Source organism: Mytilus californianus, unplaced genomic scaffold (genome assembly GCF_021869535.1).
Source record: "Mytilus californianus isolate M0D057914Y unplaced genomic scaffold, xbMytCali1.0.p SCAF_15, whole genome shotgun sequence".
In the NCBI taxonomy this organism is placed as follows: Eukaryota; Metazoa; Mollusca; class Bivalvia; order Mytilida; family Mytilidae; genus Mytilus; species Mytilus californianus.
In genome coordinates, this window is record NW_026262637.1 from 27,281,670 (window position 1) to 27,306,022 (window position 24,353).

The 24,353-nt window shown below is 33.5% G+C and overlaps 1 protein-coding gene across 7 annotated transcripts in view; it reads left to right on the top strand.

The window, feature by feature from the left end:
- The first annotated feature begins 5,329 nt into the window (after window positions 1–5,329).
- LOC127725785 (mitogen-activated protein kinase kinase kinase 4-like) overlaps window positions 5,330–24,353 on the top strand; it is a 54,092-nt gene continuing 35,068 nt past the window's right edge. For 5 of the 7 annotated variants that reach the window (XM_052233063.1, XM_052233061.1, XM_052233066.1 and 2 more), the window contains exons 1-6: window positions 5,330–5,409; window positions 12,614–13,447; window positions 14,095–15,061; window positions 16,925–17,203; window positions 22,017–22,157; window positions 22,630–22,787. In XM_052233063.1, the coding sequence (XP_052089023.1) occupies window positions 5,336–5,409; window positions 12,614–13,447; window positions 14,095–15,061; window positions 16,925–17,203; window positions 22,017–22,157; window positions 22,630–22,787 (2,453 nt within the window). In that variant the 5' untranslated portion in view covers window positions 5,330–5,335. Of the gene's footprint in view, window positions 5,410–12,613; window positions 13,448–14,094; window positions 15,062–16,924; window positions 17,204–22,016; window positions 22,158–22,629; window positions 22,788–23,999; window positions 24,050–24,076; window positions 24,127–24,353 lie in introns of all 7 variants that reach the window. The other 2 variants (XM_052233065.1, XM_052233064.1) reach the window with 2 other exon arrangements.

Below are 24,353 nucleotides of genomic sequence, written 5' to 3' on the forward strand. Positions count from 1 at the left end.
GTACGTCAATAAGACAGCAACCGGACGATACAAACAGCCAAAAGATATATAGATACACCATGTGCTTCTTCTGTATATTATGTAATGTGAGATAGCTTGGGAGGAGCGGAGTACTAGTGAAACTTACGAAACCTGCACGTGTTTATTTTGAAATTTTATTCTATTTAAATATGATTAATTACTGAAAAGGATTGTTTCTATTCCTACATTATTTACACCACTTTGTTGTTTCGCCACTGTTTTCCTAAAGTATGCAATGAATTAATATCTTCCTTCTTTAAATTCTGTAATCTTTAGTCTTTGTTAAAACTACCTACCTTCAATTACTTGTTATTATATCCCCACCCCAAAGGAGGGATATATTCCCTTACCTATGTCTGTCTGTACCATGAAATTTTCGTCGCATTTTACTATATGAACTGCAATCAAATATAAAAATAAAAAGATGTGGTATGATTGCCCAATGAGACAACTCTCCACAAGCGACTAAATGACACAGAAATTAACAACTACAGGTCACCGTATGACCTTCAACAATGAACAAAACCCATACCGCATAGTCAGCTATAAAAGGCCCCAAAATGACAAATGTAAAACAATTCAAACGAGAAAACTAACGGCCTTATTCATGTACAAAATAATGAACGAAAGAAAGATATGATACACGGCAACAAACGACACCACTGAATTACAGGCTCCTGACTTGGGACAGGCACATACAGAATGTGGCGGGGTTAAACTAGTTTGAAGGCGTTCTGATACTTTTGTAGCAAGCTTCATGTGAGCATGCTATAACTTATGATGAGTTTCACATTCATCGCCCATCATCTTCCTGTTTAACGCGCAAGTATCGTCCTGAATATGCAGGACATATTTGGCACTGAACGTTAAGCAACTAATAGTTAATCAATGTTTACCGAATACTTAAAAAGCGGGGTATCATCAGTAGGCAATAGCGCACATAACATCTTGTTTTTAAAACATGAAACTCAATCCTCGTCAGATTCACGGTAAACAGGGTAAACCCTTATTTGCGTCAGTTAACATTTTCGATGGTTTTGAAGGACATTTTAACCCTGCACACTTGTACCTTATATAACTGTGTATTAGATTCTAAGATTTTCGATCTGCTGGACTTTCATTTAATGCACAGTGATCTGATGCAATTTGCATATTTTGTTTTATTAACGATTTTTGTAATTTTAGCAATAAATTTGTGTTATGTCTATCTGTATCAGTATTTTAATTAACCGCATTATGTTTGAATAGGTGTAAACAGGCACGATTGCTATGTCAGCAGATCCGTGACCTAATCAATGGCTTTTTGAGCATTTAATATGGCAGTTGCATGGGTTATACCGTATGATTTCCGATGAGACTTGCAAATTTCTTAGGTTTAAGTTTTTCAGTCATCAAATGACGTGTATGTAAACAACTATAGGTCACTGTATGGCCTTCAACGATGCGCAAAACACATACCGTATATAGTAGTTTTTTTCATGTTGGCTTTCAGTAACTGTGATCATTCTTTGGTTCTGTATTAGGAAGTATATTGTTTAACTTGAACCTGTATTTTTGTTGTCTTTCAATAACGATGATACAGACAGAGTAAGTGATTTCTGTAAATAGATGTTTGCGGCTCTAACGTTATATTTGTCTTCTTCTGTCAGTTGTCCGCTGATCCACGCTACATATATATTATTAGTTATGTGGTTTGCTACTGACCCCCTGCGGATACATAGAGAATTAGTAGAATCTATAAGGATGAGGCATGGATCCGTAGTGAACTGAACCGTATAACGAATTTATCGCACACGGGATTTTTCATGCTAAGTTATGTATAAAAATAAACATTGAGATACAATAATAATAATATATGACCTCGTAAAATTTTCCCGAACATATTTGCTTCAATTTAAGTCTTGAAAAGCGCACTTACTACTAGTATACATGGATTATTTGTCTTTAGTATTATCAGTTTAATTGTCATATTAAAACCACAGGCGCTAGAACATGGAACTCTTTTTTCTTTTCCATTTTTTGTGTTTTATTTGCAACGGTTTTTGAACATATATTATATATACATTGTAATACTATTTTCACTTATTTTCGTTTATTTAATGTGTTTTTGCTCTTATCCATACGATAATACAATATCAGTAGTTCATATAGGCTGCCCCTCTTATCAATATTTTCCACAAGGCAGGCGAAAGTAAAGCCATATCTGAGAGAGACAACATATATAGGCAATATGCAAACTACTTTAGTTGTACTATAGTGTGGATAAGAGCATTGAACACATTTAATATAGGTGACATTAGTTAAAAGTTATGAAGAATATATATTTTAAAAAATAAAACAAAACAAAGAGAACAAAAATGTGTCCATAGTACACGGATGCCCCACTCGCACTATCATTTTCTATGTTCAGTGGACCGTGAAATTGGGGTCAAAACTCTAATTTGGCATTAAAATCAGAAAGATCTTTTCATAGGGAACATGTGTACTAAGTTTCAAGTTGGTTGGACTTCAACTTCATCAAAAACTACCTTGACCAAAAACTTTAACCTGAAACGGGAAAGACGGACGAACGGACGGACGAACGAACGGACGAACGAAAGGAAGCACAGACCGAAAAACATAATGCCCCACTACTATCGTAGGTGGGGCATACAAAGAAAAGGGGGTCCATGCACCTGTAGTTAAGTCCTCATCAAGGATATTGCATGGGGAAATAAATAAACACTAGATGTTTTAAACCCGAATAAAGCAGTATAAAACATGGGGAAGTGTACGTCATCATTAATTATGAAAAGCTGTTTTGATATTATACCGAATGAACAAGAAAAATATAAAAGAAAGTTTATAATGAACGTATGTTTTCTTGTTGATTGTTGATCCTTCCTTGTGCTTTATGTTGTCAGGGTTCAAGCAAAATGATAATAAGAGTCGTACGGTGAGTACAGCCCATTCTAGCTTTACTATAAATTAATTCACGTCTTCGAAAAGGGTGTCCTTAACATATGCCCAAATTTGAATAAATCATTATATTCCGGCAACATATGCCAACATACAGTCAGTATATTAACGCATTACAAATTACTTCAATTGAAGAACAGAGAAGAATAACATATACTTGTTGTAAATATGATATTTGAATAAGAATAGACAAAATACAATAGAACACTTAATATTAGCAAAATTATTAGTAATATCTAAATTAGATTTAATTTCAAAAGTTATTTTGTCTTTTGTGGGGGGTCATACTATATGCTTGTATACATATTGGCTTTTATCATTTATTCCATCAACCATACGTCTTTGGAATAATCTTGATGATTCAACTCGTGATGCGGAATCAATAAATAAATTTAAAACTGAACTAAAAAAACTTTACCCTCAGAGTAACATATTTGTACCGAAGCAATATGAGTTTGGAATTCGAAAACTGAATATTATTCTAACCCAACTTCGATGTTTTGCATCAAAGTCATCATCCTTAAACTATGATCTATATAGGGTCAATATTATTTCTGACCCTTCTTGCCGCTGTGGTGTTAATCGTGAAGATTCCTATCATTTCTTTTTTTAAATGTATATTATATTCAGACATACGAAATAAAATGTTTGAAAGCCTGCGCTGGCTTCCAAATGATTGTAATATTAACATAGAACTACTAACCTCGGGTAGTTGTCTTCTTTCTCTAGAGCAAAACCAAACCATTTTCAAAAATGTCTTCGAGTTTATTAAAAGTTCGGAAAGATTTCTAATTGTCTAGATAGCAAACCATGATCGCACACACATCATCATCTAAGTAAAAGTCTTCCTTTTTTTCATTTGTTTATTTTTTTATTTTTTTCTCTAAATATTCATTTATTTATTTTTATATATTTATTTTTTCTGTATTATTGTTTTCTTTCTGTCTTCACTTTTCTATCTTTTGACATAAATCCATATATATATATATTAAATAGATATACCATTCTATACATGCATGCTCATACATATATTTTGTATTATATTGCTATAAATGTTAAAAGAAGAAGACTTCATAAGTCTGTTTGACTTGTGTCTTATCCAATTTGTACTTGAACAAATAAAATATGTTTAAACTAATGGCTTTTTACTAGGTTTGATAGAATCAAAAGGTTTATTTTTAATTTATGTCTGGTTTTATTTTATTTTTAAACTTATGATTCCGATACGTATTGGCTGGGACTAATAGGTGAATTCAATGTCACGGTTAGTCCCAGGTAGTAGAAACATATAATTCCCTGTTGAATTTGACAATAATTTAATTCAAAGAAGTGCACCAGAAATCAAATTCAATGAATAACAATTCAATTTGTCAAGGACATATGAGTTGCGGTTAAACTATATATTATATAAAAATATGTATATACTGACATGTATGCATGGGAATATGTCAGACTCCTTCCGAAATTTTCAGATCTTGAAAATCTAGATATGTACTTTCCAAAATATTTGATATTCATAACTAATAATATATCAATATATCCGTTTATCAGAGTATTTAAGCTACATACATATAAGTTTTTAATATTATACCACCTCGCATGAAATATACGTAGTACTCGGAATGTCACAGTTGCACGCCCCTCCCACATGCATATATATATAGTTACACAATATTTCTTAAATTTGGTCTCTTGTGAAGAGTTGTCTCATTTGCAATCATACCACATCTTCTTTTTTATATATGTCTCTGCTCCGTGGCGGATCAAAAACTAGGGGGGGGGGGGGGGGGGGGGGTCCGGGGGTTGGAACCCCCTTTTTTGACGATTAATGCTTTTGAATGGGGACATATGGTTGGAAACCCCCCCCCCCCCCCCCTTTATCCTGGGTTGACCCCCCCCCCTCCCCCCTTTTTAAAAATGACTGGATCCGGCCCTGCTGCTTATATTAAGTGTTTTATAATGACAAATTTTTCTCTCATGATTCTGTTTGGAATGGCTCTCTATTTTATATCTATAATATGCAATCAATGTAAAGTTGTATTATATATTTTTGAGAGATGAGACATAAAAAAATATTGAATTCATGGATTTCCATAGTGAGAAGGATGTTGAATTGAATTGAAAATACAACAAAAATAGTTTTGAGTACACTTAAACGCTAATGAATTTATGTTTTTGTTCAATGTTATTCATACCTATGCCAACATTGTCCATACAATTTTATACCTTGATTTCAAAATGTTGGCATAGGTAAATGAACCCCGAAAATTGTTTACAAAAAAAAAAACAGTAAATGGGTAAATCCCTTGTGTTGCTAAAAATAGAAATCACGCGTGACTTTCCGTGATAATCTGTCATGGCGGCTGATGGGACAAAGTATCCCAGGTCAGCATCGCCAAATGAGGATTACAACCCTTTGCACGACGAGACGTAAGTGCATTGTCAGTATGCAACCTCGCATAATGACAGTTTAAGCATTTGAATATTTTTTTTTGCACACTTTTGAGAAATCTGCATGAATTCGAATGTTTATTTCGTCTTTTTTACCACATTCCTGAACTGACTCTCGAGAAACGGGCCAGAAATACTACATCTTCTCATAATACTATGTATGCCATCTTAATCAATACTTGCGTTATCACAATAAATGTATAACCACTGTATTATCAATTACGTATAGTAAAATTTAACCCAAACAATAGCAGCAGACATAAAATATACACACAAAGTACAGTTCTTTCAGCAATGAATTGTACAATTTTTTATACAATGTGTGTATGGTGTATTCAAAGTTGACGAGACTGTCACAATAAAACATGCCACATGCAGTTTTCTCTAAAACTGTCGGTCCTGACCAACAAAAATCAGGTAGGTCCAATATCTAGTGTAGTCATGGTAGCTTGGTGGTCCTGATGTCTGACTTAAAGTTTACACCTTTTACGGTCTTCCTTATTTTAGGCAGACCTGCCAACTACACCAATTCTGGCGGTATCAGTCCGATTTTCATGCCTCAACCCAAATCCCGATATCTGGATCGTAAAACAGGTCAAAATCCTTATATTCACAAAATCTACCCTAAAAAATTATTGGTTACTGATTTTGAAAATTTTCTGATCAATTTCTATAAATCTATAATTTTACCTTGCACCATATTCATGACAAGTTTACGACCCAAGCTAATCAACGGTCACAACAGGTGTCATAATTTGTTGTTACAGGTAATATGTTTATCTGATGGGTCATAACGATTCTCAAAATTAATTAACCTGTAAATTAGAGTCGGTCAGTCTGCATTTCAAATTTGATCAAATTATCATACGATCACTATTTGCAACGTTTACCGAGTTTCATGACAAATCGTAAATAACTGAAAGACGAAAACTGTAATGAACTCCTTCAGTATCATTATTTATCTTGAAATCTGTTAAAAATTTTGAAATAAGAAGTGCTTCTGTCCAGTTTTGATATATTTGTTTGTTTGTTTGTATAAGCCTCCGACGGTGGAGCACCTCTGAACACAAAGAAAGATAACTCAAATTTAACCCATTAATTTTCTCATTTATACTGATAGACTAACTCAAGATCTGTCTTCATCCTTCTAACTTTAGGACACTTAGGTTTAGGTATTTTGAGTCATGGTGCAGAGAAAAGAAGGTCTTTGGAGGGGGAAAGGGGGGGGGGTGGTCTTCACTTTGTATCCTTTTTTTGGGGTCCATTTTTCTCTATTAAGTTATTTTGCAAATTAATAAGTACAAGAATCATGCAAATAAAAGACATCTAGGCTTATTAGCTCATCATCAGTATACCAAAAGAAAAAAAAGAAGAGATATGAGACTATTTCAAGAGTAAAAACAGTGCACGCAGAAACAACACAAAATTATTTTCCTTAAAAATCTGGTTGTGCACTAAATCCCCCATGGGGATTTTTAAAAGTTGGCAGGTCTGATTTTAGGGGACTCGATGTTCTTAGATTTTACTTTAGGGGACTGTGTCCATAAAAAATATGATACTTTAAAAGCTTGTTTTAACCTTTTATTCTTAATGTTGTTTGCAGATTTAAATGCCAAAAAAAAGTTAAGATTTTAAGGCTTCCAATTGAAACCCTTAAAGTCAAGTAGAGCAATAATGCCTTTCTTTCAATTTTTTTTTACAATGTGTTAAGTCCCCTTAAGTCAAAGAAGGTCAAGTTTACTTTTAGTGGTTTTCCTGTTTTTATACGCCCGTTTATGGGACGTATTATGGTATACCGTTGACCGTCTGTCCGTCTGTCTGTCGTCAACATGTCGGACATTAACTCAAAAAAGCTTTAACCAATATGCATGAAACTTTGGTGAATTGTTTATATCTATTGACATGAGCTCCCTTTTGGATTTTTATAAATTTTAGATTTAACGTTTCCGAGTTACAGGGTTCTATTCATAAAAAAAGGGGGATTTTCCAGTTTTCGGACAATAACTAAAAAATGCTTTCAGCAGTTCTCATGAAACTTTGGTGAATTGTTTATATCTGTTATTGGAAGCTCCCTTTAGAATTTTATAAATTTTAGATTTTACATTTCTGAGTTGTGGGGTTTTATTCATTAAAAAAGGGGGGATTTTCCAGTTTTTGGACAATAACTCAAAAATGCTTTCAGCAGTTCTCATGAAACTTTGGTGAATTATTAATAGCTATTGATGTAATCTCCCTATTGACTTTCATAAATTTCAAATATGACATTGAGAAGAAATTGAACTTCATTTGTTTATAGTCTGACAACAGATTTACTAAGTATTGTGCAACAGCACAGTTTATTGCACAACAGCAAGAAATCTTTAATTGAATATAAATTCAATTCATATAACCAATTTCAAGTTCTTTGACTACATTTATTCAGAAACCTATAACATGTCAAATATTTAATTACAATCCAAATTCAGCCCTGTATCAAGCTTGAATATTGTGTCCATTTTTGCCCCAACTGTTCAGGGTTGGACATCTGCGGGCGTATCCAGCTGCGGAATTAATTGATAGCAAAAATTTTATTGCAAATACAGGACCACCAAATTTTCACTGGGATGATCAGAGATGCAAACAGTTTTTTTTTCCTGTCAGACATTGGGGCCTACAGGGTAGCAAGTTTTGTCAGACCCATCAATTTTTTGCCAGACCTACATTTTTTTATATCAGCTTTTTATACAGTAAGAGAACGAAGATAGGATGTTAAGTGACAGCTGCTTTTATTGGTGCATTGTTTTTAGAAAATATCTAAAATTCAATTGAGTTCTTTTATTTAATAATTACTACAATATATTTTTAATTTTTTTTTTTGTGTACCACTGAACTGCAGGCTAGGGCCATTCTCCATTTTTGTTTGGACAGTTCTCTAAGATTTTTAATTGATTACAACTTTCTCAGGAAAGTGAGGACTGAAAAGTCAATTCAGTTTTAAATTTCCCACTTTAAAGTTCCCAGTTACAACTCTCATCACAGGGATACATGTACTTACAAAAAATCAATCAGATTGATATAAGCTGTGTGCAGCTTGTTTCCAGATCTTACTTTTTGTTATCCTTGTATATTTTGATATATTTGTAAATTGCATGAATAAATATGTTCATGATGTTTAAACTTCAAAAAGCAACATTTGAAAATTTTATAATTTTTTTACCATTATGTTGGTACACAAAATTTTGTTTTAATGGAAGACTACTTTTCATATAATAAATGTCACATTTTAAGTGTTCAGATACATTAACTTTTATTTTGGTGGATAATTACTCATCAATTGAGGTGCTCCTCTATTGGAAGAAGATTCGCAATACAGTTACAGAAAGAATGAAAACTGCCGTTTCTCTCCCAATCTCATGTATCCCCATTGTTTACTGTGAAAGTTGACCTACAAAGCATTAATGTTTGAATCATATGATCTACAGCAAACATACTAACTAACTTTAATTAATAAATTTTCAACAAGGCAAATTTCAATTCCCCACTAATAGGTTAGCACCAAAAATGCTAAATCTTACTAAAATCCTAGAGAACTGTCTGCCGGTCATTAGGTCTTGCACAAAAGCCCAATTTGCCGGACCTGCTCAATTTCTGCCCCCTCGGGCCGACAGGTCTGACGATTAGTTGCATCTCTGCCTAATGACCACCAGGCTATAAAAGATTTCAAGGACTCTGCCACTTGACCATTCAGTAGCCAAACTCGGGATTCCTGGTCCTGACCCACTGCTCTACAAACTTGAGTTAAAGGAGTAATCCACACTTGCAGTTAAAAACTTTGAAAGGGAGATCACTGCTTCACTTGTATTACATCAACTTGGCTTTTTCAGTTGGGGGCAAAATGTAGAGGATATTTTTTTTTCCAAATCTCTTATCCATACTTCTCTACTATCTGGGGAAGCCTAGTCCAGTAAGGAACTACTCTACAAACTGGGCTGAAGAGAGGACTCCACTAAGATATAGCTAACGGAGAAAAGTAGAAATTTAATAGGTCTTAGGAATCACCATAAAAAGCAAACTTCTCAAAATATTCTGGAATGTCCAACAAATCCGACAATTATGTTGTCCTACATTTTCTCAAATTTTTTCGGTCTTACTGATTTTGGTTGTTCAAATAAATCTAACAATCAGTGATCTGGAAGGATTTTTTCTCTATGGGCCCAGGGCCCACCAAAAATAAATTCAATGGGCCATTTTTAGAATTAATGGGCCATGTTGTCAAATGAGTGGGCCATTCGTTTACAATAAAAAAAAAAGTAAAAAAAGTGTATATTTCACTCTACTTACAAGTATGATTCTAATTAATATCATGGATATTGTTCCTGTGATTTTGTAATTTCAATTTCAATGAATATACAATAACTTCTTCCAAACCGGGCAATATTTACGATAACCTTTATTTACAATGTTAAAACTGGTACTGTTCCCTTGTTCATGTTCATGGTTTTTTTTTACATTTAATTTGGGTCTTCGTCGATACCATACTTATTCCAGACGTTCCGTATTAGAGGACGTTTCTGGCATTTTCTCTGCACTTGTATTATTATTACTGCATCACGATGACAAGAATAACAGTAGAGAGCAACGTTAATTGATAAGACACAACAACAATTCGCTGAAGGCATGTTTACAAAATCTCAAAACGAGCCAAAGACCAAAAAAATTGACAAGGACAGTTAAGCCCCTTTTATGGAGACAAATACTATGCTATTCATAAAAAGGCTTTTGGATTTTTCAATCGAAACAATAGCAAGCTTACTTAAAAGATTATAATTAGAGAAGAATTCTCGCCTGTACTAGCCAATTTTCACAAATTTAAAGTTGTTTATAAAAAATTATATCATGAATGATGGTTAATTACGTTTTTGGGGTAATCAGTCATACCGCATGTTGCTATTATTACCATAGGAAAACACCCGAGACGTCCCAAAAATATATAGGTGCTCCTATCATTGGAGTAAACACTACACAGTTGTGTACTTACACATGGCGGCACGAAATACGATCGGAAATCCATTTGACGATATCTCAACGTTTCAAAACGAAGTGAAAAATATCATGCGCCACGCGGGCGCTTACATTTGTCACTCTATGCGCCATTTCTGGTCGATAAGCGCAATTGGCGCAAGGCGCACGTCCTTCCCGATCACTGAACAATTGAGTAATCTATATTCAAAATGTTTTGTTTAATGTAAAATTTCTGCAACATATAATTTGTCTGAAAAGATTTTGTCTGTAGTTGCTGCAAAATTCCCCTTGTCCATTAAATGTAATGTAACAATATCATTGCTGTGAATGGTGTTTCCTCATAGTATATGTACATTTGTACATTGTACAATATGTCTATCTTATTAATTTTCTTAGCTGTTTTGATATTATTACAATGTGAAATTTTATAATACACAGTTTTTGAAAAGGGGTCATAAGCCTTAATGTACATTGTACATATATATATGTTCTTTTGAAATTACCTCCACATCTTTGTAATTAAGCCAGGACAGTTATGGCAAAGTCATTTGAAATTAATTTCTGCAGCATTTAATAATGATGTTTACATTTGAAAGACACACTACGTGTATTTGTCAACTTTGTGAAGAAAAAATGCAGATCATGGTCTGGCGGGACGGCATTAAATAAAAAAAATATTTGGTAATACCATGAATAATGTATAAATACTTTTTGGGGTTGTTGAATTTAAACGATCATTTTAAAAATGGTAAAGCATATGACAAGTAACATGTTTTTGTTGCCAAAAATATTTTTAAAAGTCCATGTTAAATTGTGGCTATCGGCATTAAATTTAACTTTATTATATAGCTTATAGCTTATATATTTTTTAAGAATGTGTTTTCCCTAGAATTATTTTATAAGATAGGTATGAATTTTGAAGGATTGAGTCTTAAGAGAAATAAGGCATTATAAAGGATGGGGTCCTCTAAGGTGTAATGATTGGGGGGGGGGGGGGGGGGTGTTTAAATAGTGCCACCTGTCATGTAATGTTTGATCCTGATGTGGAACAAAGGATTTTCCCATGGCTTTAATGATTTTGCCCAATTTTAAAATAACCTTAACCATGTTAACCGTGTTGATTTGTTGCAAGACAAATTTTCTGCCCCTCTGTCCAACATACCTTTTGTTAAAGTCATGACAGTGTTAATCTAAGTTTCATGTCCTTCATCCCGATTGACCCTCTCTACAGAACCTACCTTTTTGATTTATTGTTTATTAGTTCTCGTCCTGAGTATGCATGAAATATTTGCCACTTGACGTTAAGCAAGCAACAATAAATCAATCAAATCATTCCACTTTCACACGGACGTCTGGCGATGAAGAATATAGATTCTATGGTATTTCAAATGTAACTTTTCATTTTATACTTGAACACTGGCAAGTGATAAAGATAATTGTAGAATACAAGTAAAAAGTAGTCAGTTGCTGAAATCCCAGACTACATGTAGACAATAACCGGACTAATAAAAATCTTGGGAATAGGCAAATCTCATAAAGTGGCTTGCTAAAATCAGGCCTGTTAACAGGTACATGTACATGTAAGAATTTTTTTTTTAATCATAGCATACATGTAGGTGTCAAGTTTTCTAAAGGATATTCTTAAAGGAAAATTCATGTACATGTATGTCTTTTTGGAAAATCTTTCACAATAGATAAATTTAGAAACTTGCCTTAGACTCTACTTCGTCTTAGACAAGAATTGTCTTCATCCTTTGTACAGTTTTTCTATGCATGGTACTATATATATATCTATTTCAGCATTGATAAATGTCTTTAAGTAATTTATTTTGCAAAAATACATGTTTAAATATCATCTGGTCTTGTTAGCATGGTTAGGGTCATGAAATCCTAAGAACAAGTTGCTTGAGAATGTCATATTCTTTACACGAGGAATAACACAAAGATCAACTCTTTGGACATGTTAGAGGGGTATTTACACAATGTAAGTGACCTTTAATAAGTTTATATTTCTGAGAACATCCATTAAGTCCTGATTTTCCTGTGAACATGGGGCACCTTTTCAATATAGTTCTTTTTACAATGTAAGGTTTGATAACTAAATATATTTAAATTTTTAGGGGACTTCTACAAATATATATAAATGTACAATAATAAACAAAATGTTGTATTTATTTTTTAGTGAAGCTAAATTTTTTCACCAACAAAGTCATGATGCAGACATTAGTGAAGAAGAAGATCAGTTCAATTCTGTTGAATCTCTTCCAGACCATATGTATTCCAATATGGTGTATGGCACAACACCACCCGCTAACCCAAGGGGTGCAAAACTTGAAAAAAGCAAAAAACACTCTCATCAGCGGAAAGTGTCATACAAGGAGTATATGGCTACGAAAAAGAAACCTCAGCCAAGAACTCCAGTCAACATCATAAAAGATCAGTATGCAGACAATCCGGTATTTTGTAAACTCAGTGGAGTTGATTCTGATGACAACCTTGAAAGGGATTTCTCACAAGATTCAGAAAAGATGAACAAGGATAATCGAAATAACAAGAAAAAAATTCTGAAAACATCAAGGAGTTATGATAGGCACGTGAAGGCTACTTCTGGTGATTTGTCAAATTTAGATACAAATACGGCTGATGTTTCTTTGACAACATCTGGTAGATTTTCATCGACCAATCCTCCAAGGGTTGACTTTTCAGGAAGGTTTTCTTCCTTAATAAATCGACCATCTCCTCTGACAATAACATTAACAAATTCGTTAAATTTGGCCTGTAGCTTGAACAGTTCTTGGGGTCCATCAAAGCCTGATAGCAGAAGATTATCTGTAGTTTGTCCGGATTGTCCAAAGGACAGAAGTGATTTCTACAAAATCTTTTCTGCTCTTATTCAGATGGGCTCTCAACCTAAGAAGGAGAAAGATCATAAAAGAAAAGATAATTTTGGAGCATATCGTAGACAAATAAGCTCTGAACAGGAACTGTGGCAACAGCACTTTGTGGATTATCTCTGGTTTGTAGAAATGTTTTGTCCATTTAAGCATGTTAAGTGAAAACCATCATTTCTTTAAAAATGTTTTAATCATGTTAATAATGATTTGTATTTTCATATTATAAAGTGTTTTGTTTTATTTCATCTTAATCCCTAAGAGTTCTAATTTAAAGTTTGAACATAATTTACATAACACAGTTTTGATTGTCTTAATACATGTATTGATTATCCATGCTTGCACTCAAAATGTTATATATGTACAAAGAAAAAAAATAATGATGTCAGAGGATAAAATAAAAAGCTAACCATCATGACCATTGTGAAAACAATATCTGACTGGAGAAAACTTTAAAAATAAATGTATTGAAATTTAATATACAAATGTTAAAAGACTCATTAAGCATGTTAAGTTAAAACTACCATTCATCCCTAAATTTTTGAATAAGTTGAAGTTCATTGATAACTAGAACTTTTGAGTATTACATTGGAAAGAATTTTATGCTATTAATAGATTTATATGTCCTTATTACATTTTTGGTACAAACATACATCTATATAATGTAGAAGATGCCTATGATAATAACATGTGACTTATTTTTTAGTTTATCTTATATAGAAATACTTGCATAACTTTTTCATGTTATTACATGTGCATGAATGTTTTATAGGCTTGAACTACGAATGGAACACTTAGGTTATACTAGTTTTAAAGACTTTGAAGATAATCTAAAATTGGATAAAGCAAGAATTCCACAGGTCCTGGAAGACATCATGAACTTCAAACTGGACAATAAAGATTTTATACAACTTTGTGATATACCTGTGTATAAAGATGCCAGTAATGACCTCTCCTCGCCGGAAATACTTTCATGTGAAAATAATTCAATAACCACGGAAACCATTAGTTTTCAAAAATTGGCAGTAAGTCAAGTGGAAGAATTATTAGACAAGTTAGACCAGTGTGAACAATTATTTCCTACTTCAAAAGCATTTGCCAAGGAATATCCCCAGTATGGTAGTAAGGAGTTTACCTTACAGGTGAAATCATTATACCTGTGGTTAAATATAACTAGAGATCTTTGTCATAAAATGAAACAGTTAGGTAAGATGTTGGGTGTTCAGTACATTCCAGATATAGACTGGCCAATGATGGACTTTGAAAGTCCACGATGGCATGAAACAAAAACAAATGTGTCTTTTCATCGTGAGAGTATACCAGAAATCCGGGAACCAGATTCCAGTGAAAGTGAAGACGAAGGTATTGCAAATAACAAGTTGTCTCCTGGTGATTCAAGTCATTCCACAAAACGTGTTACATTTACAATGGGTTCAGGGAAAGCCAGTCCCACAAATGATGTGCCAAAAGATGCTTCTACCCCATTAAAGCCAAGTATTAGGTATTATTCTACATCATCGACTGATTTATCAAGAGTGTCAAGTGAGGCTAGTATAATGGACGATTTTGCAAAGACAACAACATTTGTGTATAGGAAGTTTGTAGATAAAACACTTAAACGAATGGGTATGAACAAAATGTTGTTAAGATTCAGAGAATTGTTTGATAGAACGTTACAACGAGCTCAGGAAGCTCTACAAAAACCATCCACTTCATCTGCTGAGGGACAATCTCCAAGGGTAAGTGCACCTCAAATCTTATACATGTATAGCCTATAGCTTCTCTCCACATTGATGTAACTTCTAAGGTTGATTGAACATGTACATCAGGTCTTCAAGAAATTCAACACTGCATGTTGTTACATTTTGTAGCTCCAGATTATCTGCTAAAGGAAAGTCTCTAGTCAGATAATAAAGTCATTCAATGTCTTGCTTTCATGTGATAATAGTCATACATGTATAACTCACTATAAGTTATATATATATATATATATATATATATATAAGGCCAGTTTTCCTACCAAAGGTCGGTGGTTCTCTCCGGGCACTCTGGCTTCCTCCACCAATAAAAACTGACCGCCACGAAATAGCACAATAGTGTTGAAAGTGGCATTAAACACCAATCAATCAAATTATATATAATTTTAACTGTTTGTTGTTGCCTACCTACCAACCTAAAAAGCAGCCTACCCGATAAATTTTATGGTACAAATTGTTTCAAATTTTTTTATGCCCCGGCCATAGCAGAGGGGGCATTAAGTTTTACCCTTGTTCTCTGTACGTCCCAAAGTTGTTTTCTGTTCTCTAACTTTAGTTTGCCTCAACTAAATGTTATGAAACTTTAACAAAATGCTTATTTCCACAAAACACAGATCAGGTTTGAATTTTGGTGGCGTCATTTTAACCGTTTTAGAGTTATGCCCCTTTACAAATGGAAAAATTGCTGATTTTTTCGTTTTCCTTTCTCTTACTTTAGTTTTCCTCCACCAAATGTTATGAAACTTATATACAATGCTTATTACCACAAAACACAGATCAAGTTTGAATTTTAGTGGCGTCTTTTTAACCGTTCTAGAGTTATGCCCCTTTACAAATGGAAAAATTGCTGAATTTTTCGTTTCCATCCTCTCACTTAAGTTAGCCTCAATCAAATGTTATGAAACTTATACACAATGCTTATTACTACAAAATACAGATCAAGTTTGAATTTTGGTAGTGTCATTTTAACCGTTTTAGAGTTATGCCCCTTTACAAATGGAAAAATTGCTGATTTTTTCGTTTTCCTTTCTCTTACTTTAGTTTTCCTCCACCAAATGTTATGAAACTTATATACAATGCTTATTACCACAAAACACAGATCAAGTTTGAATTTTAGTGGCGTCTTTTTAACCGTTCTAGAGTTATGCCCCTTTACAAAGGGAAAAATTGCTGAATTTTTCGTTTCCGTTCTTTTACTTAAGTTTGCCTCAACCAAATGTTATGAAACTTATACACAATACTTATTACCACAAAACTCAGATCAAGTACAAATTTGGTTAGATTCACTTTTACTGTTCTTCAGTTATGTCCCTTTATAACTTTATATGATATGCAAGCGGGGGCATCATCTGTGTCCCATGGACACATTCCCCATTTATTTGTAAAGATTTTTTCCTGCTCTAACGTCATATTCTTGTCTAAAACATGATACATTTGTACTTGTGCTATTGGCCAAAAAAAAAAATCCCTACCTACATGTACATGTACCTTCTCAACCCGTCAAAGCATGGGTAGGCAACATAAAACAAAGAATATTTTAACGGTGGCCTAATTCCTTTTTATAAGATTTTTCCTATAGTACACAATGTATATATATATAACACCCCAAGTTCATGAAGTTATACTTGAACATATATATAAAGAAATTCCCACTTTATTGTGATCGGTAAAAAGGAATATAATTTCCTGCTAATCTAAAAAGTCTGTATAACACTCTTTGAAGGATATTCTTTTCTTAAAGGTTAATTTGTTAAAGTTTGTTGTAATCAGAGGCAAACAAATAAAATACCTTGGAGTGAATAAGTTTTAGAAAAATTTGAATTTGTCTTTGTTGAATATTTGCAGTCCTCAGGAGATGATGCAAACACTCAAATGTCGACGTCCCCAGCTGCTCTGGACTTCCTTTGTGTTCAGGACTTTCCCCATAATACAGCAGTCCATCGCAGTTCCAGCATAACAGATTGTGGAGCATGTAGTGAGCAGTTTCAGAAGATGGGTTTGCCATCATTTAGACCAAGTTATCTTTTTCTATTACAAGTGTTCATGGATGTTATTCACGAGGCCTTGAGATTGAGGTTGGATCAGAGACCTATGGGTGAGCCTTCTCATCTCAGTATAAGACCGGTAAGTATTGGTTTTAGGAATAATTTTATGAGTTACAAATACAATATTTTGAGATGGTGCGAAATCCTGAAAACTCTTTTCAGAGGTCTTGTTTTAGACATTATTTATTTATCTAAACCAATTTTGAAAGTTTGATTGTTTCACAATTTTTAATGTAAATAAATTAAAACGTCAGGATTACTATTGAATAACAAATCTTTTTTTAATCAGTTCTGTTAGAAATACTTTTTCAAGTAATATTTCCTTACGGCACATAATTAATATGTCGAAGGAAATGCTAACTTGAAAAAAAGATGGTAGCCAACTGTCAAATGTATGTTTGAAAGGGAAAATTTGAAGATCGATAGATCGGACCATTCATGAATGGTCAATATACTGTTACCATTCCAGAATGGTTTATATACTGCTACCATACCAGAATGGTCAATGTTCTGTTACCATTCCAGAATGGTAGATATACTTTTACCATTCCAGAATAGTCGATGTACTGTTACCATTCCAGAATGGTTAATATACTGTTACCATTCCAGATTGGTAAATGTTCTGTTACCATTCCAGAATGGTCAATGTACTGTTGCCAATCCAGAATGGTCAATGTTCTGTTACCATTCCAGAATGGTCAAAGTTCTGTTACCATTCCAGAATGGTCAATGTTCTGTTACCATTCCAGAATAGTACATTGTAGATATACTTGTACCATTCCAGAATGGTCGATGTACTGGTTTTATACGACCGCAAAAAAATTTTTGTGGTCGTATATTGGTATGACATTGGCGTCGGCGTCGTCGTCGTCGTCGTCCGAAGACACATTAGTTTTCGCACTCTAACTTTAGTTTAAGTGAATGGATCTCAATGAAATTTTACCATAAGGTTCCATACCACAAAAGGAAGGTGGGGATTGATTTTGGGGGTTATGGTACCCACAGTTAAGGAAAAAGGGGCCAAAAATAAGCATTTTTGTAACTTCCAGACATAACTTGTGTGTAAGTGTATGGATCTCTCTGACATTGTACCACAAGGTTCCATATTACAAAGGGAATGCTGGGATTGATTTTGGGTGTAATTGCCTCCAAATTTTAGGAATTAGGGGCAAAAAACAAGCATTTTTCTAGTTTCATGACAATAACTTGTGTGTAAGTGTATGGATCTCTCTGACATTGTATCACAAGGTTCCATATCACAAAGGGAATGCTGGGATTTATTTTGGGGGTAATTGCCTCCAAATTTTAGAAATTAGGGGCCAAAAAGGGGCAAAAAACAAGCATTTTTCTAGTTTCATGACAATAACTTGTGTGTAAGTGTATGGATCTCTATGAAATTGTACTACAAGGTTCCATATCACAAAGGGAAAGCTGGAATTGAGTTTGGGGGTAATTGCCCAAAAATTTTAGGAATAAGGGGCCAAAAATAAGCATTTTTCTAGTTTCCAGATAATAACTTGTGTTCAAGTGTATGGATCTCTCTGAAATTGTACTGCAAGGTACCATACCACAAAGGGAAAGCTGGGATTGAGTTTGGGGGTGATGAATCATAAGGGGGTTAAAAAAATTGGAGGGGATTTTTTTTTCATTTTTTTTCTTTTAAATTTTCCATTTTAAATTGGTTATTTCTGATTTATATTTAAAAGCAAATAATAATGATATGGTTTGAATAGGTAAATTAAAAAATTTTAAGTTCTTAGACCACTTTCATTCTGTGTGAGAAACCTATGCTGTGTCAAATATTTTACAATCCAAATTCAGTGCTGTATCAAGCTTGAATGTTGTGTCCATACTTGCCCCAACTGTTCAGGGTTCGACCTCTGCGGTCGTATCAAGCTGCGCCCCAGCGGAGCATTTTATTGTATGTGTTGGGGGTTTAAACCAGTTATACATGCTCACAACCCTTCCTGTTTCACATACTTTGACCATAGAACCAAAAAACTGTACAGTCCAGCATAACAGGATGACAAATTTTCAAACTCTTAACTTTGCTACATTTTGTATATATTGAATAAGGGAAAAAAAGAACCACACATATTTTGGAATGCATGGTCAAAATGTGATTGCCTTGATAAGGTTGTATTTGATATTTGTAACTGTCCTGAAATTTTTCAGTAGGTATTTTAGATATTTTTGTTTGAAATTTTTATCCTTTCTACCTATTATGTAGTTCTTAATTCAGAAATACAAAACTTTGGTTTATGTTAATTTCATGAGGACATGCATTGTTTTCTATTGTAAAATGAAATTTAATTAGTCTTTAGTTTACATTGATCCAGAGTATACATTAATTTCTAGTTTCTTTCAATGTTTAATTGGTAAACTGTTATGTTCTAGTTAATGGAAAAATCAGTCATATGCATATGTTTAGTAGTCAAATTAGTGATTATTTGGATACAAGGACACTTTTTTAGTGAAAAGGAAAAATGTTTGTTTGGTTTATTTGAGTTCATCACAAGTGTTAAAAATGATTTCATCTGCTTGTGTGAAGAAGAAGTATATGTCATGTATGTACCACATGTATTTGTATTTATGTCATTTAGAAGTAGCATAGCACATTAGAATTTTCCACTGTTTTATCATGGCAAATTTGTCATTTCCACTTATTGTCACAGTGGCAACTTAGCCCAGTGATGAGTCTGGTGGCAGGTTGAAAATGTCACCATTGCAGATGGTCGTATTTGTGTAGACTGCAGAAGGCATGTGTTCATGATATGTAGTGGCAATCTACTATTACTCATTGTCACTGGTGGCATATGTTCATGATATGTAGTGGCAATCTACTATAACTGGTGGTATGTGTTCATGATATTTAGTGGCAATCTACTATTACTGGTGGCATGTGTTCATGATATGTAGTGGCAATCTACTATTACTGATGGCATATTTCATGATATGTAGTGGCAATCTACTATTACTGGTGGCATGTGTTCATGATATGTAGTGGCAATCTACTATTACTGGTGGCATGTGTTCATGATATGTAGTGGCAGTCTACTATTACTGGTGGCATGTGTTCATGATATGTAGTGGCAATCTACTATTACTGGTGGCATGTGTTCATGATATGTAATGGCAATCTACTATTACTGGTGGCATGTGTTCATGATATGTAATGGCAATCTACTATTACTGATGGCATATTTCATATGTAGTGGCAATCCACTATTACTGGTGGCATGGTACCATCCACATTAAAATTTACATGACAGTCCTTGCACCATGGTATTTAGTGAGGAATTCTAAATCTGCTCTCCCAGGTCTCGAAACCTTGAAACATTTTTATTTGCATTTGTAAATAAGATGATTATAGCTTACGAGATAATTGAAAAGGAAATCTGACCTTTTGATCAATCAGGTACATATGAACGATCACCTATAACCTTTCAATCTTAAAATTCAAATTTCATAAAAACAAAGACTTGTCAGACAATTATCACTCAACTTAAAGGTTAGAACCAGGAAGTCTATATTCAACATACAGCAGCCATTCTACAGGTTAAAATTAGATTTATATATTTCAACATGTGATATTTTGGCAAAACATTATTTTTTTTTGTCTTTGAGATAATGTCATGAAATTATTATAAATTTGATAACAATCATTCATGATACCATCTGGTTAAGAGTTCTCTTGCAATGTTTTGCCTCATCAATTATTTCAGTGACATTTTTATCAGTGAGGTAGTAAAAACAGTTGTGCATTATGTATTGTCTCCTTACATTGCAGCCATTTGTAGGTGAAATTTAATATTAGGATGTTTGTATCTTTTTACTAGTGTCAATTGCAGTATCTTATGTAGCAACACAATATAACAAAAAGGCACCTGGAGGTTATAATTAGGTATTAAAGTCTCTGCTCCTCAAGAGTCAAATGCAATTAAACGGGTCACAAAATTATTGTATATAAACTTAATAATGGGATGTGTGTTAGCTTTTTGGAGTAGATTGAATTGAGAAGTCAAAGCCTTTATGTGGCTGCCTTGAAATCTATATCTTCCAGGGTTTATCACTACCTTTGATAGTTAAAACAACATAGTGTAGTGAAGTGAACATTCTTAAGATCCTATCCAGACAATTTCATGCCATTTATTAATTATATGTTATACTCAGATATTTAAGTTTACAAAACGATGTGTATTGATTTGAATAACCATACTTGTCAAGAAAACTGTTTAATTAAAAATTACATTAGTTGTGATCTGTAATAAAAGTAGGTTTTTACTACAAATGTACAATTATGAAATAAGGAAGATAACTCTAATATAAAATATATGATTTGGCTAAACACAATACAATGTTTAATTTTAAGTTCACATTGCAAAATGAAAGCAATCTTTACCCTTTAATGCTTATAAGCACTTTGATTTTTGTTGTTATTGTCGGAATGTCAGACATAGCAACACAACATATATTTACTATCCAAAGTGAAACATAAGAGTTATTTAACACCATGAACACGGATACATAAAACCAGAATCATGAAAAGACTTTCAAAAAATTATCTATTTTCTGATACTTTTAATATGAGTGGGGGTTTGCTAGCAAGACAACACATGCATTCTTGTTTTTTTTTTGGAGGGGGGGATGGAATGTGGGTTAATTATGAAATTTAATCTTATCACATACTGAAAATTTTTGAGACTATGGAGCAACATCAATCAACATTGCATTTTACTCCCATTGTAAGCACAAATAATATTGTTTACTGTTGTAAGATTTTTATGATTTAATTGTCAATCTACTTTTCATAATTGTACATTTAACACTTTGTTTTGTGTGTAGCTGTTAAAGTATAACTAGAGATTGTTAATGTATAATGTTGTTTACAGCTTTTGAGGGAATGTAAAGATGTACTACAAGGTGCTGTGATAGTTAAACAGTATTATCAACACATGGTGTATGCTGTGTTTGCTGAGGAGGAAATGATGGACTTGGAACAGTTTGATCAAGACCTGAGAAAAATGCTTGATGTATGTATACATATATCTACTAGTGTCAACCATCCAGATTACCCATGAGAGGTTTAACATGATTCTTGAAATTCTTAATTTACAAACTCTAAAAATAGGCATTCAAAGAAGTAAAATGGGCATTTTAAAAGCACATACATACTAATTCAAACCATAGGGGAGTAGAGCAAAGATAAAAATGACAGGTATAAGAGGTTCAAATGGTCCTCTTGGGCTTAAAACTCTCCATTGAGATTATGAAAGTTGGCATGTATGTGTTTGGAAATATTAGTATTGCATCATATCTATTATTGTAGTCAAACTTACCTTTTATTTTTGTTTTCACTGTTATTAGAATAAGTATTTAACTTTGTGTTTATAGGAATATCTAACATATCTACTTAACTTCGTGTTTATAGGAATATCTAACATATCTACTTAACTTTGTGTTTATAGGAATATCTAACATATCTACTTAACTTTGTGTTTATAGGAATATCTAACATATCTACAGACTTGGTTGTATATGTTACAAAATCTGCCCGAAGCTTCAAGGAGTCTAAAGAATGTGCTGGATACTGAGTGGACGTTTACCAAAGGCATCTGTCCTTATATTATTGGTGGTGAGGCAGAGGCAGGAAAAAGGTTTAGGTAAGGTATAATGGGGCTAGATAAATAAGCTGTGACAATTTGAAATAGCAGTAAAATAATTGTGTAAGTTCATTCAGAGTTTTGCTTAGTTTCTTTTGTTACCTATTCTGACATCGGACTCTGACTTCTTTTAAACTAAGTTTTACTGTGCGTATTGCTGTGTGTTTGTTTATTCTACATTGGCTAGAGGTATAGGGGGAGGGTTGAGATCTCACAAAACATGTTTAACTCCGCCGCATTTTTGTGCCTGTCCCAAGTCAGGAGTCTCTGGCCTTTGTAAGTCTTGTATGTTTTTTAATTTTAGTTCATTTATATGTTTTGAAGTTTAGTTTGACGTCCATTTTCACTGAACTAGTACACATGTTTGTTTAGGGGCCAGCTGAAGCCCGCTTCTGGGTGCAGGATTTTCTCGCTCTGTTGAAGACCCATTGGTGGCCTTTGGCTGTTTTCTGCTCATTGGTCAGGTTGTTGTCTCTTTGACACATTCCCCATTTCCATTCTCAATTTTATTTTTATTATTTTTTCTTATGTCTATTTATAATCATTATATTTAACATGCCCTTTATGGGCTGATGATTAGTTTAATAAAGTACTGGTATTCATATTTGTATTGAAGATGAAGACAATATTATTAAAAATTAGCATAATTCCATTTATAAGCATTTGTCATCAACTTAGAATAGAGAATTAGAAAATCATGATGACTTGATTTCATGGAGACAGGTATTGATGATTTGTTTACCTTTTCAGCACTTTAGCAAGCAGTCTGTTAAATTCTATCGTGGATTTCATGGAGACAGGTATTGATGATTTGTTTACCTTTTCAGCACTTTAGCAAGCAGTCTGTTAAATTCTATCGTGGATTTCATGGAGACTGGTATTGATGATTTGTTTACCTTTTCAGCACTTTAGCAAGCAGTCTGTTAAATTCTATTGTGGATTTCATGGAGACAGGTATTGATGATTTGATTACCTTTTCAGCACTTTAGCAAGCAGTCTGTTAAATTCTATCGTGGATTTCATGGAGACAGGTATTGATGATTTGTTTACCTTTTCAGCACTTTAGCAAGCAGTCTGTTAAATTCTATCGTGGATTTCATGGAGACAGGTATTGATGATTTGTTTACCTTTTCAGCACTTTAGCAAGCAATCTGTTAAATTCTATCGTGGATTTCATGGAGACAGGTATTGATGATTTGTTTACCTTTTCAGCACTTTAGCAAGCAGTCTGTTAAATTCTATCGTGGATTTCATGGAGACAGGTATTGATGATTTGTTTACCTTTTCAGCACTTTAGCAAGCAGTCTGTTAAATTCTATCGTGGATTTCATGGAGACAGGTATTGATGATTTGTTTACCTTTTCAGCACTTTAGCAAGTAGTCTGTTAAATTCTATCGTGGATTTCATGGAGACAGGTATTGATGATATGTTTACCTTTTCAGCACTTTAGCAAGTAGTCTGTTAAATTCTATCTTGGATTTCATGGAGACAGGTATTGATGATTTTTTTACCTTGTCAGCACTTTAGCAAGCAGTCTGTTAAATTCTAGCGTGGATTTCATGGAG